The 19,748-nt window shown below is 38.6% G+C and overlaps 1 protein-coding gene across 2 annotated transcripts; it reads right to left on the bottom strand.

Moving 5' to 3' along the window:
- Positions 1-1,576: 1,576 nt before the first annotated feature.
- On the bottom strand, positions 1,577-18,320 carry LOC140162808 (cathepsin B-like). 2 transcript variants are annotated; one of them, XM_072186113.1, is made up of 8 exons: positions 18,209-18,320; positions 15,432-15,554; positions 11,715-11,918; positions 9,996-10,111; positions 7,894-8,123; positions 5,636-5,752; positions 3,276-3,528; positions 1,577-3,240 (listed from the first exon to the last, which is right to left on the bottom strand). In XM_072186113.1, exons 2-7 carry the CDS (start codon positions 15,543-15,545, stop codon positions 3,320-3,322), a joined length of 990 nt encoding a protein of 329 aa, XP_072042214.1. In that variant the 5' UTR covers positions 15,546-15,554; positions 18,209-18,320; the 3' UTR covers positions 1,577-3,240; positions 3,276-3,319. The 2 variants fall into 2 exon arrangements, with proteins under 2 accessions (XP_072042214.1, XP_072042213.1); XM_072186112.1 differs by having other exon boundaries at positions 1,577-3,528.
- Positions 18,321-19,748: the final 1,428 nt, after the last annotated feature.

Genomic DNA, 19,748 nt, shown 5'->3' with positions numbered 1-19,748 from the left:
CATAAACCCCCTGTGGAAGACATATCTCCCATACAGGGAGTGTGAATCTCAAAAGAGGTTACCTCAATGGATGACTCCATTTGAAATCTACACCCCCTGTGTGAGAGATTAAAATCATGTCTTCCATAGGGGGGTGTATGGATGTCAACTGGAACAGCCTAATGTCACACCTGAGCATTGGGCTATTCTGGTGGAAATACATACACCCCCATGGAAGACATGACCTAAATCTTCCACACAGGGAGTGTGAATTTCAAAAGGGGTTACCTCAATGGATGACTCCATTTGAAATCTACACTCCCTGTGTGGGAAATTTAGGTCATGTCTTCCATAGGGGGTGTATGGATTTCAACCATAATAGCCCAACGTCACACCTGGCAAACTTTGATATGAAGCATAGTGCCAGTTTGCATTCTTCATGTAATGCACTGAGCCGATAATGCACACTAGTGCATCGTATGCAAATAGTTGTAAGGAGTCATACCAGTAGAAAATCCATACACCCCCTATGGAAGACATGACCTATATCTCCCACACAGGGGCTGTAGATTTCAAATGGAATCATCCATTCAGGTAAACCTATTCAAAATTCACACTCCCCATGTCAGTGGTGGCACCAGGAATTTTGTTCGGGGCAGGGGGGGGGGAATTCAACAAATTTTGGGGAAAACTGCCGCAAAAAAGTGCAAATTGACGTAATTTTAGGGGTTTTGCCTCTAAAGTGGGGGAGGCAAGACAAATATTTGGGGGAAATGCCCCCTGTAGCACCGCCACTGGGTGGTGTAGGTATTTCAACTAGAAGAGCCAAATGCCTGAGACACTCTATTTTAGTCCCCATGTATGGCAACCCAATATGGCAGATATAGTGTTACACACTGGGGTTATTCCGAGGCAGACTCGTGTAGCGTTTTGAAATCTTAATTGTCATCATTTCTTTCTTTTTAAGTCTTAAATTGTAGATAGATATATAAAAACAAAATGAAATTATTTCTATACTTTAGAATTTCTCCATGGTCATAATTTGTCATACCTATTCTAAATAATATTCTGATCTGAGTACTATTTTTGTTTTGTCATCTGCAGTACTGAGTGCTAATCAAAGATACCAGAAATCATAGGATTGATTTAGGGATTCAATCATGTTTCACCGTTGTTCATCACCGATTAACAGCGATGCGTCAGCGTCGTCTGAGTGGTTTACTTGGCGAGGGCAGCTTTAGCTGCCCGGCGAAATAAGTAAACTCACGTAGACGCGCCGGACGCGAAGTTGTTAAACGGTGATGAACAACGGTGAAACTATGATTGAATCCTTTCAACAACGAAAAGAAGCTAAAAATCATATAATTCACGATTATTTTACGAGGAATGTCAGTTCATCATTGCCACTCAGCCTTACAAAAACTTTGATGATTTCTCTTTTGATATCAGCAATAAAACTACAGAATAAAACGGCAATGTTTAGCCGCTTCCTGATAAATACTGAATTCAACTTGTAAGCTGGCATACGCACAAAGGTTCCAGGCATGACGAATTTTACGGCGCTCTCGCGTAACGCGTAGCCTCGCTTCGCGTTCACGTATACGCTTCTACAGTAAAAGTGTTGGTTCATCACGGATTAACAACGGTTGGCTCCTGTACAAAGGTATAGGAAGAGTTGTTGAAACTGTTAACATGTATAGCATTACATGCCACTGCCTTAACAGAATTAATCGCAACTTGAATTCTCTCCTGTGGTACTGAGCTGACCAGATCACCATGATATTATTATATTATACACTATGGACCACAATAGTCTAATCCCAATGGCATAGTTCAATAACCTCAATTAAACAATAATAGTGCAAACTTTGACCTCAAGTTGCAGCGTATGAGTTTTTGTACCCAAATTTTCAAAGGTCATTCAATGAATGTGCAAATTGTATTGGGGTTAAAGAACTGCGCCCTGATAGATGAACATGTTGTGAATCCTAGTGATACTAAAGGCAGATGAGTCAATGAGTTAGATACGATTATCTTGAGTTGTGTTTAGTTCCCAGGAAGTGAATTTTGTCTGGGGCAATTTGTGGTCAAATATTGACAGCTCACTACATTTCATCGATTTGGTTGAAAATGAAGGCAAGAAATTATCAATTCTATTAAGAGAGTGAAACCAAATGGTTTTCTTATAGCATGATCATATGATAAGTTTTTGCATCGAAAGCTCACTGACTCAAATGTGATTCATACTTTGATCTACACATTCAGAGACAACAAAAAGTTGTGGCCTTACAATTACTTGTTTCTTTGTTTTTTATAAATCAGAATAGTTAACAAATGCAGTGTACACCCATAGCAAAAGTTATACATAAGTTTTAAATTTCAGAAGAAAATATATATATGTTGGATATGATTAAATACTGTGAAATGGAGAATATATTTATTTTAAGTACCATGCCACGGATTGCCGCCATTATTCAACATTTTAAGTCAGTGGGCGTGGTTTAACTTTTAAACCCTAATTTTAATTGGTTCCTGGGCATCGTCTATGAGACAGTGTCCACATGGTCTCCATGCTTTTTAGAAAATGGCACAAAACTGGTTTATAGAAGGGTGCTTTCTCAAAATGGCAGAAAACTGGTTTGGGTGCTTTCTCAAAATGGCAAAAAACTGGTTTGGGTGCTTTCTCAAAATGGCAGAATGCTGGTTTGGGTGATTTCTCAAAATGGCAGAAAACTGGTTTATATATAGAAAGGTGTTTTCTTAAAATGGCAGAAAGAATTTGGTTCATGTTGGAAAGAAGTCAATTTAAAATCTATTACACATTAATTGCTTTTTCTATAATTTTAGAAAATTGCTGGGTTTCAGAATCCAATTTGTACATCTCCTGACCAAATCAAGACACCACCCTCCCAGGAGATACAGAAATGTTTGGTGTCGTTTGAAGACATTCTATATAAGTCTGACTTGACTTTAGGGTCTTAGCTAGCCACCCGTCTGGCCGTCATTTTAGACGGCCAGTTTGCTCTTAGGACGGGCAAAATTAATGCCTTTGACAGATGCTATATTATAAATTGTATGTTTTGAGAAGTTAATTGACCTTTTTAGTAGACCCAATTTGTAGAACAAGGCCATATCAGCACATATTTGAAATCTTTGAACCCCAATGGGCTATAGATGTCTAGTAAATGTTTTAAAGGTCAAATTAGGACAGGCAATTTTATTCAAATGACGGGCAACCCTCAATTTCTAGCTAAGACCCTGCTTGACTTAATCTAAATATAAACTGTATGTTTCACATATCTAATAATCCCACTTTACTGTAAGGCAACTTTATGATAACCTATTCCAATTTAGGCATTCCAGCTGTGATCTGTGATTCAATTCCGCATTCGTCCTTGCCTCTGAGGATCTTGAAGAAGCCCTTGTTACCCCAGTCTGGGTTCCAGGAGTTGGCAACAAGCCAGTATGGTAGACTACCGTCAATACCCCAGCCAAGAATCTTGATGGCATGACCTCCAAGGGCTTCGCCTGATGTATGCTGGTACACACCTGTGGAAAGAAAGGAAGAGTGGAATCACAAACTTAATCGGAGCCAGAGATAAAAATATGAGTTTGAGTCTGATGTCACCCGTCAATCAAACTATGAAACGATTTGTTTACGAATTGTTGTTGCGATTGAGTTTCTGAACGCGCCAGTAAAACAGTATACCTTATGGTTAATTTTGCATCCATAGTCAAAGACTGAGCAAACAACTCAACGACTGAGCTATTACATGTCACCTCAAGGTTTGCAAGGAATGTCCCCAATGTTGACATCACTATTGGTAATAGCACCATCACTCCTTCTAAGGAAGTCCGCGACCTCGGTGTAATACTCGACAAAGGTCTTACAATGAGTGCTCATATTAATGCTGTTTGCAAAAATGCTTCTTATGCCATCTATAGAATCGGCAAATTGAGGACGCTACTTGGACGCTGGAGAACACTGAGAAACTCATTCACTCGTTTGTCACATCCAGGATTGATAATTGCAATAGCATCCTATATAGACTCCCTGACAAAGAACTCAATAAACTGCAAAGAATCCAAAACACCACTGCTAGAGTTGTCACCTTAAGCAGAAACACGTGGTTGTCAAGGTATATTGATCGGTATAGGTATAGAGAAAGTAAGCATTTTAGAGTCCAGTAGATGAACACATCCTGGTACATTTTTGTAAAGAGCCCCACCCCACTAATGCCCTGCAAGCCAACCCGAAAATGCAAAATTCCCAGGACCGGGGGATTTTTGTTTGTTTTATTTCTTCTTTAACCTGGGACACTCAATCAGTTGAAAACACAATTAAAGAGGAAGCCCTACCAGAGCAGTTCTTCTGGGGTGAACCAAACCTGCCTGGTTATCAAATTAATCAATGACAAGATTTACAGGTGCTAATTGATGCTATAACATTAAAAAACCAATTAGCACCTCTCAAATTCAGAGATAACCTTTAGCGTGTTTCTATTGAGTCCCCTGCATTTTACCGGTAAAACTGTTCGCCGTCAAATAGCGGCGAAAGGCCGATAACGGTCAGTTTCCATTGCACGTTGTTTACCGGTAAACACTTGATGAACAGCGTCAATTGACACACCTTTAAAGTTTGCCGGCGAAAGGTCGTGCACTGGGGTCAATCGCAAAGCATTGTGGATTTTAATATTGTAGTATTTTCTTAATTGTTTGGCTAAAAATGAGGTAGCAAACATGAGAAAAGAAGACTGAAGAATAATGGTTTTTTTATTGGCGTTTTCATTCGTTCTCGTACATCAAATTACGCCATTGGGAAATCCCCCTCAGTGATATCGACGTGAGTACTCAGTATTGTTGCGCGCTAAAAAAATAGGTCTTAGAATTTAATCTTTCATAGTTTAATTTCAGTTAACTATTTTTAGCAAATAGTAATTTAACATCAACAACATAATATTAAATTCATGAAATCTTTCTAATTTTCTGAAGCACACACCGCCGCGGATCCGAGTTGATTTCTATTTTTTTTCGCATGCACAGCTGGATTCATCCGCTGATGCTGTTGTTGTTGTTTTATTTCATGGCTTTTACTAGGGTCATAAATCATAACTCATGTTAAATATTTAGCATGATATGTATAATGCAGGGATAATGCATTATGAATATTTCTTCCATTTACTTTATTTATAGCAAGTGAGTCAAATATTTGTATGTGATTAGGCCTAAGAATTTTTGCGAACGGAATGGTATAATCATGGAATACATAAACAAGCTAGCTCATTGATGATGCAGAGGTCAATTTTGCGACTCAACTTCCGTTTTCTTCCCTGTATGCGCATTCAATCGGAACGGAGTGAGTTTCTATTGACGTTTACGGTAAGCGTTCCGCTATTTTCCTTCCTCAAGAAGGAAAATGTTACCGTAAAACTCGCCCTGTTTACCGGTAAATAGCGGGGAAGGTCAGTTTCTATTGAGCAGAAATAATCCCTTTACCGTCTTTTTACCGGTAAACGGTCCCAATAGAAACACGCCTCTTGTCACTAATTAATTTGATATTTAGCCAGGTTTGGTTCACCCAGAAGAACTGCTCTGGTGGGGCTTCCTCTTTAATCATCTGTCTTTTACACCCCACTACTCCTTAGTGTTGTCTTACCTGATTTGTAGGTTGGGAAGTCAGCGTAGACGGTGAATGCCGCCTCCACTGGTCCATTCGTCATGATCTCAGTCTGAATCTGTTTTACATCAGAGTTGACGGAATATGCAGATGCACCTGTTTATCAAGAGATCAAAGGTCATTACAAAACAGTGATTTACAGTTTTAATAACCACTGGTGACTAAGCAACAAAAAGGTAGTCCCTAGTATCAAAGGGGTGTGTCTTCCATCACTTAAAGTCTTGTACAGGATAATTTCTATATTTTTTTGTGCATAGGAAAAATCTTTTCCAAAACATCAGCAGTGGCATACCATGGCTGCTCCTACCCGGGGGAGGGGCTGCAGAAAAGGTAAATTTTGTCGCCACTTCATAAACAGCCCAAAAAGGTTGACCCAATTATTTTTCGATGGTTTGAAAAAGTGATGAGCAAAAAAAAAAAAGGATTATAGGCGTTAACAACCTAGAAGCAAAATATTTTATGTATAGTTCCAAAGTTCCAATTTTTAAAACCTTTTTCATAATTTTTACGCCCTCTTTTTCTTTAATAATTCTTTTTGTTGCCCATTCTTCCGTCGCCCTTTTTTGTCGCCCCCTGCTTTTACCCAGTAGGAGCCAAAAAAAAAAAAATACACACATGAACATGGTAAAACAGTCAGTTTCACTTTGCAATGGATCATGTTGAATTGCTTCCAAAAGTATTAAATCCATCCCATTTATTACATTTTTACTGGTGCAAATTGAATAGATCTGGGCACTTGTATTCTGCGGTTGATATCTTGCTCATGCCTGAACTTTCAAAATCAAAAACTTAACAAGAATTTTTCTAGGGCTTCTATAATACACTAAAACACATTTTGGTTTGCTTTTACTACCCTAAAACAGCAGAAGACCGTCATTATTTTGGTATTTTTTGATGTTTCATGTTTAAGATCCTGTCAAACATACCCCTTTTCCTGATTTTTGTGATGCTTTTGATACCCTATGTATGTGTGTAGATAGCATGATATACACCTTGAAATACAAGTTTTTATTAAGATTTTGACCTCCAAATACTTCCTACAGACGATGCAGTTGCGACTATTTGTTACCAACTCATCAACTACTAAAAAAGCTTAAGTTGTGCAACCCTCTTAGAAGCATAATGCCCCATTCAGCCAGAGTTCATATCAAAGAGATTATATTCAAAGAGTACCTTCTCAAAAGTGCACTGTGCAATGTGTGTAAACACTAAAAAAAAAAAATAATTGTTTGTTTGTCCTCCACAGCTTTGAAAAGAGGCGTGCATGGCGGGCGGATTTTTTTTTCGGATTTGGCGTATTCCTGGACTTTACTAGAGCTAAATGCTACAATCATTCATGGTGACTTAAAAAAACAAACCATTTTGTTTCTTTAATATGCAGTTAAAGTTATAATTTGTGTTCATAAAAAGTCACTAAAAATAATAGACTATGACATTGCATATTGAAGACACAAAATGTTTTTTGGGGGCTTTTTTAAAATTTTCAACCATGAAAGATCTTAGCATTTAGCTCTAGCTAGGTCCAGAGATACTCCAAATAAAAAAAAAATTTTACTTATTTTTATAAAAAAATTGAAAAAAATAGAAAAAAAAAATATATTGGTCAGGCCTTAATCTGAGGAGCGGGTGGTGGAGGACAAACAAACAACTTTTTTTTTTGGCCCTATGGTAAATCCATCATCTTGGTCTGTTGCTCATGGAGGACAGATTGTGTACCTCCTGTATTTTATCGACAAGAGGCCACAATTGAATGATAATTTGTATCTTTAAGCTTGAGCGTTTGCGCATGCAGCACTAATAGCACGCTTACTTTGGCACAACACGTTACATGCAGAAAACAAACAAACGCACACTTTTAATTGAATTTTCCAGAATATGCAATCAGGAGGTACACTAGCTATTTTACCTCATCAGGGTCAGAAATTCGGCGAGAATTCGAGAATCCATTCTCGCAAAGATTCTCGTCAACAAAATTGCAAGAATCTAAATTGATTCTCGTAAATATTTCAATTTATCATACAAAGATATTTGGCGAGAATCCATGGATTCTTGCAAAATTCCACTGGGAGAATCCAAAAGGATTCTCGCACTTGGTTGCAGATTTCTGACCCTGCTCATGAGCGACACATAAACATGGGGGACTTGGTACTCTTTGAATTTAATCCCTTTGGTTCAAACATACATGACTTCAAACATTAATGGCCCCCAACACAAACAGGCATTTTAAGAATTCTTACCGAAGTTCTTGTCATCTTTATATTTGGGCTCATAACTAGCCTCACATGTGTCCTTGCACTTAGGGGTTGGTAGGATCTCACCGCATGGCTTCAGTTTGCCAACAACATGGTGATCACAAGCTGGTATCTCATAGGGCTGACATCCTTCTTTGCTGTTGTATTGTCCTCCAGTGACAAGGCCTGTATTTTTCCAGTATTCCCATGCAGACATTAGGAAGCCACCATTACATCTTGTGAGAAAAAGAAAAAAAAGGTCAATGTTGTATCATTCACGCCACCACAAACGGACTGCAATGACATCCGACCAAGTTGATCCCAATGTATTGCCTAAGCAAGTATTGTTCTTCATGAAGAGTATTGTAGGGAAAATTGATTCGATCAGCCAGGAACGGCCCACAGAAGATAACCACACATGTATTTTTAATATCTTGGGCTTCTCATAATGTTTTTTTTTTTTCTTAATTAGCCCCAAAAGAATGTTTGATGCAGGTTCAGATACGGATTATCCCAGAACGTTTAGGGTTGGACACAGATTATCCCAGAACCTTTACAGTCAGACACAGATTATCACAGAACCTTTAGAGTCGGATACGGATTACCTCAGAACCTTTGGGGCTGGATTATCTCAGAACCTGTAGATTTCCCTCCCCATACTGGCTCATGAAATAAATTTGATTGATATTTCAATCTTCACACTCAATAAGTAAATATGTGAGTGATTGTTCTCAGTCACCTGCAGACTTCATCAGGCAACTGACCAGCTGGGGGTGGCATAGCTAGAAGTTGTGGCACCTGGGGGCAAGGATATAGAATACCTCCCCCCACCCCCCCCCCACCCCCATTATTCAAACAATTACACATGGAGTGCAAAAAACTTTGCACAAATACTACTAATTTGGTGGAATTTCCATTTTAAGGGGGTACTACACCCCTCGATAAATTTCGGTCTATTTTTGCATTTTTCTCAAAAACTATTAGCACAGTGGTAACCAAAGTTATGTATATTATAGGGGCAACAGTGGCGTAACTAGATATTTTCATTTGGGGGGGCAAGCGGGGGCAAACATAATAAATGAGGGGTCAAGAATCCAGCACCTTTTGGCGACAAATGAAGTGTAAAACTGTATGGTACAAATGTGCGCGAAGCGCGCGAAAAATTTAGGCATATTGAAGCTAAACTGGTGACATTTGGTAAAAAAGTGGAATAAATGCGCGCGAAGCGTGCAAAAATTTGTGTTTTTTAAGGTTAAAATGACCAGATATGAGGTTATTTAATAACTCTCAGAAGTAGGCCTACTTTAACTTTTTCATTTGGGGGGCAAACAGGGGGCAAAGGTTCAAAATGGGGGGGCTCCAGATCTTACAAATCACTTACTGAAATGTGTGAAAATTTTGACTTTCACTGCTTGGAGGGGTGCAGAACCAATCTATGGCATGTTATATACTTCATTCATATATTCTTGTTCATTGATTGGTTAAAAGTGGATCACATGACCAAAAATAGTTCTACCATCAGTACTCCTATCCGTAAATAGTACCTCTAAGCCGTAAATAGTATTTGCAATGTCCCGGATGAGCCGTAAATAGTACCTCCAAGCCGTAAATAGTACTTTTGACCATGCCTTCCGCATGGTCAGCCCGATTTTAGGCTATTCGAATATATTTGAAGGTGTGCTTAAATTGGTCGTGCTGTTCACTCAGGATAGAAGCTGGAGATTCAAAACGTCAAATAATTTTCTTTTAACCAATCAATGAACAAAGAACATATTAATGAAGTATATAAAACAAATATATACTGCCTTTATTCGAAGTTCTGGTTAAAACTATGGTCCCTCGTTGAGATCAATTAATACTATTTTCCTTCGGGGCTGCGCCTCGGAAAATAGTACTATTGATCTCACCTCGGCCCATAGTTTTAACCAGAACCTCTCATGGCAGTATATATTTGTATACTGTATTGGTTGCCCCCCTGGTTACACCACTGCCCACTGGACTGGTGATGTGAAAAATACAGTTAATATAATACTTAATATTTGAATATTGCCCCCTCCCCCTCTTACTTGCCCCTTCTTTTGCTACACCTTTATAATCTCTATACTTACCCCATCCCACAAGATTCACAGCAAGACAGTAGATCTTCAGCAGAGATGTGTGGTTGCTTAACTCCCTTGGAATGAATGCAATAACGATCAGACATGGCCTCTACTGCACCAAAAGCCTAAAAAGAAAGATAAGCAAGGAAAAATATAAAGAAATGTGTGCAGCACTGTGTTGCAACATGCTAAACTGCAAACTTATCAGGGCATATCAAGGGTTGAGAGCCAGAAAGCCTCAACTCACAATCACCTGCTGCCACAAAATGAGCATAAAGTCGTCAGGGCACTGTAGAAGATACAGTCCATTAATTATGACAATAGTCAATAGAAAACAAAAGACAATGTGGCAGAAAATTGATTTTTGAAGACCAAAGCAAGAGCCAGCGTTATGCTCATTTTGAGAGCTGGTCATGGTGAGTTATGGCTTTCTGGTTCTGAACCCTCAATATTGTTGCAGTGTATAAAGTTTTGTACACAATAAGCCAAATCAGCATTCAGTGGCGTAACTAGGGTTGGTAGCGCCTGGGGCAAGAAACAAAATTGGCGCCCTACCCCCACCCCCCAAGAATATCTTAGATGTGGCGGTGTGGGAATGCCATCAGTTCAATATTTTTAAAGCAGTGGCGTAGATTTCTTTTTCGACATGGGGGGGGGGATGGGGTTGGAAAAAATTCTTGAAGTAAAGTGAATTCAGCACCTTTTGGCGATATAATAAGTTTTTGGTTTGTGATCATTTCAGCTCTAAAAGACCCCAAAATTGCTCATTCCTCATATTTCTGGTTTATTCAGGCGATTTGCAACCAAAAAGCCAAGAAAGACCCTTGATTTTGACTGTTCGCAGCTCCAAAAGACCCCATTTTACTTGTTCGCGGCCCGGTTCGCAGCTCCAAAAGACCCCCTTTTACCGGTATGCCGTCAGCTCCCAAAGACCCACCACCTCAAAATTCCGGGGGAGCATACCCACCTAAATTTTTTGATGTGCCCCCTCTGCAGCTCCCCAAATTCCATTGGGTAGGAAGTTTTTGATAACCGGAGATCCTGGAGAAAACCTGTGAGAGCTAGCATAGATCAGGGGAAACCAAGTGCACATACAGTCCTTGGGGCATGGCCGGGGCTTGAACTGGGAATCACAATGGTGCAAGGCAAGGGAACAACCGCTGTGCCAACTCACTATCCCATGTCAAAATGTGTATAACAGGTTTGAGTTATCCTTTATTGTTTTCATACCAATTCTGTTAACTTCGTTTCACATGGTGATATCTTTTGATATATGTGGTGGCTTGCACTATTTTTTTCAGAAATCCTTGAAAATTGATGTTACTAAAATAATTATTATTTTAAAACCGATTTAATCATCAATGCACTCCAAATGCTGTCAAGAATGACCAAGTGGCCCAAAATGATAAACCCAGCATCCTTGATCTGTGACCTCCTGGATATTAGTCTTGCAATGAGGCCATTTGTAACGAACAGTTTCAAATGTTATTGATCATAAACTTACCCAACATGATCCACAGGATCCCTGACCTCTTGGATACTCTTGCAGTAAGCCATTGGGTGCAGGCATGATATGTGTCAGGAAGGGCTTCAAATGCTACTGATCATAAACTTACCCAACATGATCCACAGGATCCCTGACCTCTTGGATACTCTTGCAGTAAGCCATTGGGTGCAGGCATGATATGTGTCAGGAAGGGCTTCAAACGCTACTGATCATAAACTTACCCAGCATGATCCACATGATCCCTGATCTCTGACCTCCTGGATACTCTTGCATTCTGGCCATTTTGTGCGGGCATCAAATGTCTCATTGATCTCTTTGATCTCATGCACCATGAGTGGCAGCGTCATACCTTCTGGTGTTGGAAGAACACCCATCAGCCCACGCAGATGATCAAGAGTGGTGTTTAGTGGGTAGTTATATCCAGCCTGTATGAATGAATACATCATTAGTTATATCCAGCCTGTATGAATACATAATCAACCAATTACTTTGTTCACAATTCTATGGTAGAATCAGTGATTTGCTAAAGAAGAACATCCAGCCCTTAAATTAATAAAAATTCAGATTTTATTTGCTCATGGTCAAAACATAAAAGTAGGGATGACCAATGAACCATCAACTTGATTAGAACACTCCCATAGACATGCAGGGAGCTCAACTGTGCACTGCTTGCACAGACATTTCTAAATTGAGCTCATTCTTTTATTTTTCATAATTTTTCTGTAAAAATTAGAGATGTTAATGCCAATTATGTTTTGTAACTACCCTGCAAATTACAGCATCATAACTTATTTGGTTTTTCTGTAAGTGTGAGTCAAAATTGGTCCATCGCCACAGTGCGCTTAATTGCCAGTGGCCCAGTGCAGCACTGCTCAGAATGGCACAAAATATTCAGATGAATAAGATCAGGTGAACACCTTGACCTACTGAGCTGTAATTTGGCAGAGTTGTTGTTATTACCTCTATCATACCCTCTGTAAAAAGGAAAAAAAAACGGACAAGTAGATCTCGAGTTAAAAATTAAATCACCAGCTTCCCTTTGGAATTTCCAAACACCTTTCGAATCATGTTAAATAGACACCTTTCTGAACATAAATGTGAAGTTTCATGCTCATTTGTTGTATTATTCACCTGATCTCAACCCTAAACATTTTCTTATATTTATACCATCTACACTGACTTGCTGCTATACACGCACAGGAGCTGTACTTTTAAAATACGCGCCTAATCAATAATGAGTCTTTCACTCCATTGTTAAAGTACTGTGCTCCCTGTAGCATATGGAGTGACCAGTCCCTGGAGTGTGATGGTTTTGTAGCACATGACAGTATTCATTCAAGCCTATCAAGGTCAGTTATTAGCCACTTGCTGAATGGCTGGGCATTATCAGCTATTAAAGAGATACCTTATGCTGCTGCCAATCACAATAGAGGTTAAAAATTTTGTTAAAACCCCAGAAGTGATATCAGGACAAGGCTGTGCATGTTGGTACTTGATTGTTTGGATTCCTATGTTGAAAATCCCTTGTAGTACATTAGTATTTTTCTTATGTGTAGTGTATATTGTTGTGGAAAAAAAGTTCACCTGGACTTTTGATTTTGTGCCACTTTGGCCATTATGGATGATTTTTGGCAAATGTTTTCTAAAAGCATGATTTCAGTGCCTCGGTTTGAAGAAATACTTAATGCTATTAACTAGTAAAGTGCCATTTGATAAGAAACGCCTTTGATAGTTTCACAATATACTTGAGTCATGTTTGCATATATATTAAAATAAAGAAATATAAAAAGGTAAATATATGCTTATACCAATTTTGCTCACATTGCTATATTTAGACTTTGTCAATTTATTTCGTTCCAATGACCGGTCAGAATGGGAAACTTTGAAAATTCATAATTCGAGAAGTTTTTGACCGATTTTGACCATTTAACCACCAAAATACTTCTGTTGATGAGTTCTTTCCAGAAAACAATCTTTTGTAGCAAAAGGGGCAACATGAAATTATGATGGTCATCCCTAATAAAAGCAATATATATAATAAAAACAAGATCTGACATTTGTAGGACATTTTAGTACAAACATACTTATTCTGTCAGAGAAGCAAGCAGTCAGCACTCTGGGATAGCCACCAACCTTTACAGGATGAGACAAGTACGGAAGACCTGATTGGCTATTAGAATGTCTTCAGTTCCATACAGTCCAACATAATTTAATCACCCACAAAAAACAGTTCAATTACATCAAGTATAAAAAGATGTTGCCATGTTTTTAACACACTTTTTTCTATATTTCTGAAATGTTACGTAACAAATGTTTATTTCACAGTACCGGTAACCCATCGTTGTGATGGTTTTGGGCTTACAATCGGTTGCAGGACTTATACGACACATCCTAACTCTTGTTATGAAAACTACCTGAGGCATATAAATTATTGGTAAAAATTTGGCTCTGTATCACACTCACAGACCAACCTTAGCTACCCCCATCCATATCTCAACAATTGTGGAGATGCTTGAGAGGATTTCAAATGCATTAAGGGGTACTACACCCCTCGATAAATTTGTGTCTATTTTTGCATTTTTCTCAAAAATTAATAACACACTGGTAACAAAAGTTATGAATATTATTGGGGCAAGGAATCCAATTACTACACTGAAATTTCAGTGACTCACGACAAGCGGTTTGTTATTTATGATAAGAAAAGAGGTACCGCTAGGATGTACCTCATTTCCTATCATATATACTGAAATGCTTGTCTTGAGTCACTGAAATTTCAGTGTAGTAATTGGATTCCTTGCCCCTAATAATATACATAAATTTTGTTACCGTGTGTTATTATTTTTGAGAAAATGCAAACATAGTCTAAAATTACCACAGGGTGTAGTACCCCCTTAAAACTTCACTATTCTGATTCCCATGTTAACTAAACGAAGCTCATCTTACCTCATACACCATCAATTAATTATTTTGAAAAATCAGTGATTTACTTTACACCCTTAAATTCACTAAGCTAATAACATTGCAAATAGAAAACATAAAAGTAATATAACAATATCTGACATTTCACAACGAAGGTGGGATAAAAAGATAGGAAAGCCATCTCAAAAATTGTGTAGATGCTTGCTAAAAATTTCTTAGGGGCTGTGCAATATTTATGAGCCACCAAGAGATTATATGTATTCACTAGTACCATATTCATTCCAATAAGCGCCCATGCCCTAATAAGCGCCCACCAAGGGTATTTTCAATGTGCTAAAGGGTACCATTAATGTTGAAGTGACAGATAGATGTCGATACAGTGAAATAGCTAGAGGACTACAAGTCCTGTGTAAACTTTCAATACATTTTCGGCTACTAGAACGTCTCGGAACCCTTTTATAACCTACGTCAATTTGTCTCTAATAAACGCCCCTTACGAAAAAATTAGGTAAGCCAGGTAAAAAATAAGCGCCCACGCAAAATGACTTTGTAATTAGTATATCAATTTCAAATGTTAAACTACACAATGTGTAGTACACATGTAAGGGGCTGTGGAATAATTATGAGCCCCCAGAGGTAAAATTTCCAAACCGCTTGCCAAAAATCGCTTGCCACCTCGGCCCACCAAAAATCTCTTCCCCTACTCTCGGCCTGCAGAAAAATATTTGCTCCCTCCCTTCGCACATGCCAAATTTTTGGATCCCAATATCCAAACCTTAAATGGCCTAGATACATGTTGCGAGCGCAGCGAGCAGGAAAAATTTGCATAATAAGCATTTCTGTACTGTTTTCCTAAGCCTAGTTTTAGAGTCTTTTATTTAAAAGGCCCCCATGAATGTTTACCAAAAATTGCTTCCCCACCCTCTCGGCTTGTCAAAAATTGCTTGCCCCCCCCAATTTTACCCTCCCACCAGGGCTCATGATTATTGCACAGCCACTTATTATGAAGCTCATCTTACCTTCCATGATGTTTGTTTGCTGTTGATTTTGACGATCATGTCCCTCTGCCATGTTTGTATTTTGGCAGAGCTAATCACTGCCAATGCTGCTAGGCAAACTAAGAACAACTTCATGGTGATAATCTGCACAGAAAGAAATTCAAAAAAGGTTAACATAGTCCAAATAGTCCGGGGGCCACTTCAATATGAAATGGATAGGTGTAGGGCTGGCACTTTCACAGTAAGGGGCATTCGGTGAGAGTAAAATGTACACATTATGGGGTCATTGGGTGAGAGATGGACCTCACCTCACCTAGGCTGTGGTATGAAGCCCTCTTCAAGAATCTTCCATTTCTGTCTGTCTTGCGCATCCCTTGCCCAAGTGATGCCTCTATATGCTGTTAAGTCGTCTCGCCATCTTCGTCTTTGGGTGCAGGCATGACATGGACCATTTGGATCTAAATTACGGGGGCATTGGGTGAGAATATGACCTTTTTAAATGGGATCTTTGAGTGAGAGCCATTAGCCTAGAAAAATGCAAATAGTTAGAAATCATGGCTTCAAATGGCTTGGTTAAATTTCAAAAGAAATATATGTGACAGATGACTCGATCGTTACTGTTCAAATGGAAAAATAAGTGTCTGTGGGTGACAGATCAAAAGGAAAACATGGGGTCTTTGGATGACAGCATCACAGCAATGCTGAAAAAAGGGGTCTTATCAGCCCTACATATGCATCACTTTTACTTTTATTCTATTCTTTACTTTTTTCTCTTTCATTTGACACCACTCGGAGCTGGGTGACATATCTTCTTGGCAGAGTCTTAGCCAGAAATCAGAAACCACCCGTCCAAACAGACACCAAAATTTGACTCTCAAATATAAAACAACTTGTCTATACCCATGGAAGGGTCATTGGGGTCAATTATGTCCTGATTTGGCCATTACATGTCACTCTGAATTAGTCTCAAGTTCATATAACCTTAAAATCATCTGTTTTAGAGCTATCACATCTGTAAAATCCATTAAATCCACCCGTCTAAAATTAGATTAGCCCGTCTTAAAGACGGGTAGACGTATGGCTGGCTAAGACCTTGCTTCTTGGGATTTCGAGATATGGAAAAGGACCCAAAATAGGAATATTGACCCGGGCCTTATGAGGTGTGTCACCCCGGCAGGGAATATAATTTTAATACATTCTTTGCTTCTTTCTCTTTAATTTGATACCACTAAGGGGGGGGTCATACCTTCTTGGCATTTCAAGATATGAAAAGGACCCAAAATATAAATATTGACCCAGGTCCCGGTGGGGAAAGTATTTTTATTGTATTCCTTACTTTGTTCTCTTTCATTTGACACCACTCGGTGGTGTACCCCTATACGTCGAACAACTGAATACATGCACAACGTACGGACCAATATATTTTTGTAAACATTTTAAGCCTATAACAAAATGTATATTTTCGTACAATTGTACAACTATCGTTTCTACCCTATGACCTATAAAAGTTACCTGTTATCAAAGTGTCCGCAAAAAAACTGGTCATCGTAAGTATCTTTGATGCTGAAAAGTAACGATATTCACGCAGGGACAGGCCGAAAACCTTACCTCGATCGTAAAATCCAGCCCATGCATGTCATAAATAATTCATTATTGTATTGTGTAAATGTCACTGATTGTGTCGACGTATTGTTATTGCACCTGTTAAAGCAGAAGTCATGCTGAATTTATACTCGATCGCTGGATCACCATGTGAATTCGCCTATTTAAAAAAAAACACCTCTACGACCAGGTTGTTAAGCATCGAGCACGCTGACTGGCTTAGCAAATATCCAATTATTTTTGTAAACCAATCAGGTTAGACGTACTTTACTGGCGGTCACATTAATTCATACCGTAAAAGGCCGTCGCCTTCATTGATTGGCTAACGATTGCGATGAATGGTGTTTGCAACCAATCACAAAACGTGTTACAAATAAATAAGGCGCCCATCGGAAATTTTGTACACGTCCATGATGACGTGATACCACGAGGTAGCCGGAGGCTTCGCTTTAAAAGCGAGCGAGTGGTATAAAGTCAGTTTCACAGCTGTGATTTATGGAGCATATCATAAAATCTCTGAGCACATACACAGCGGATTTGACAGATAAAAATGACATTTGCAATTCTGAGCAAAGGGATTCCATGAAATTGAAGATTATGTAAGTTATTCTACAGGATCGGTAATAATTAACCGCTGGTCTGCTGTATTTGAAGTGCATATTGAAGTTTGTAAGTTTGTGACTTCGTACGTTATGTGCAATAGATATTACAGGAAGCTTAAATTGGCACGCTTTCCTGCAATTTGTCTGTCGCTTACGAAAGTTATTGGGAGTTCAGGGCATGTCACACCGAGTGTGACGTGATCGGTGTGACGTGACCTCGCTGGGCATACCCCTGTACAAATAAAATCACACAATTGACACAGTATCATCAGTATATCAGTATGAGAGCTATCAGTCATACATCACATTTTCACAGCAATGCTATGCAGTGGTGCAATCATTCAATCATGTGATCATGAATCATCATTATTCATACGCATGCATGATCACATGATCAATAGAAAACAATGGAAAATGATAAGATTCGATTCCTGAATGACCTGATCAGCTCAGTAAGCTTATAAAATCTCCAAATTAACAGTATACATCGATTGATTTACATACGACTCGTATTAGACATCTTAAATTTCACATAAACATTCATTTAGACACAAATATTTGCAGAAAATGAAGAAATAAAACGACAATACTCACAGTACGAGACAAAAGTTGGCGATGTGCGTAACCCGGAAGTAAGGAGGACGATGTTTTGTTTTTCTGATTATTAGTGTTCCTATTTCGTTTCTGTAAAATAGTTTCCTTCCCGAATTTTCACCCCAAAATCACAAATTTTTAATGTAACAAGAATAGAAAAGTTAAGTTGTCTACTAAATATTTAAGAACAAAAACTTAAAATAATTTTATTTTAAAGAAAACCTATATAATTTAGAGTATTTCTACTTTCAAAAGCACCGAGAGAGACCATCACATGACTTTTGGCTTGCATGTGACTTCGATATGTCATATGATGTGCTTCGTTGCTGATTGGTTCACGTGGACCAAAAACTTTCTACCAATCAAAATCCCGGGGGGGGGGTACTCAACTTAAATTTTGGTAGGGGTGTGCGGCGCGGAGCGCCGAACTTTGGGAACTAAGAACTGATTTTCGGGCAAAATAGGGGCTTGAAGAACTGAAATTAGGGCTAAAAATTTCTAAATTATTTCCAAATTTGAGCTTAAAGAGCTACAATTGTCAGAGTTTGAGGCTCAAAGAACTGGAGCAGATCCAAATGTGGGGCTTAAGGAACTGCCGGAGAGCCTGAAAAAGCCTTGAGCGCCACATACCCGTACCACCTTAACATGTGAGTGCCCCCCCGGGATCAAAATGCGCTGAAATAAAAGTTCGAAATATGTTGGCTAAATTTATCTTTGAAATGAAATGTACACACAGAAAAAGTGATAAAAATTATTAATTATTAACTTTTAAGTCCCTGCAAAGAAATGTTGGTTTTTTTAAGTTTTAAAAAACTTTAAAAAAAGAACATTTGAAGGGCCGACCCTGATTTTTGGCCAATTTTGGGTCGATTGGTGGAGGGCAAGCAATCAATTTTTTTTGCCAATCTGAATTGAACAATTATTTGCGAGTCAATTTTGACAATAAAACTTGTCAAAGCCTGCTTGTCCCTTAATTTTTTTTAATGCTTCCACCGCTAGCTGGAGGGAGTCACGAAGCATTGTGATTTTAGGTCCAAATTCCAAAATCAGTTAATTTCTTGTCTTTTTTCAAAGGAAACACGTACATGTCTAGGGATTTTATCTTTAAGACATAGCCCATACATCCATATCTAAGGAAAAGGGGAATTTCTTCTTCAGGAGATTGAATAATAGGCTACCGTAAAACTTTGGGCACTTTTCAGAGTTTTTAAACCACTGCTTTCCAAACAAAACCAATTATATTTCTAATTTTCTCTTTTTATGACATTAGGGTTCCATTCTACACCTTGAAGTTGAAAAAGATTTTAAAATAATTTTGAAAGGGTGCCCTAGGGGTTAAAAATAGTCTGACCAAAGTTACCCCGCATTTGGGGCAACTTTGGTCAGAGTATTACTACATTCCATGAAGGAAAACAAAATGATCTTCGCTGTATATGGGCAAGTTTTTGTTTTTTGTGACATTTGAGCCCTTGCAAAATTAATCAAGCATACATTGCTCACAAATATCGATTTTTATTTTTTCTGAAAAAAATGTAAAAAA

This window comes from Amphiura filiformis, chromosome 10 (genome assembly GCF_039555335.1).
Source record: "Amphiura filiformis chromosome 10, Afil_fr2py, whole genome shotgun sequence".
Taxonomy (NCBI): domain Eukaryota; kingdom Metazoa; phylum Echinodermata; class Ophiuroidea; order Amphilepidida; family Amphiuridae; genus Amphiura; species Amphiura filiformis.
The sequence above is the reverse complement of the archived record's forward strand: the minus strand, read 5'-3'. Positions and strand labels throughout refer to the sequence as shown.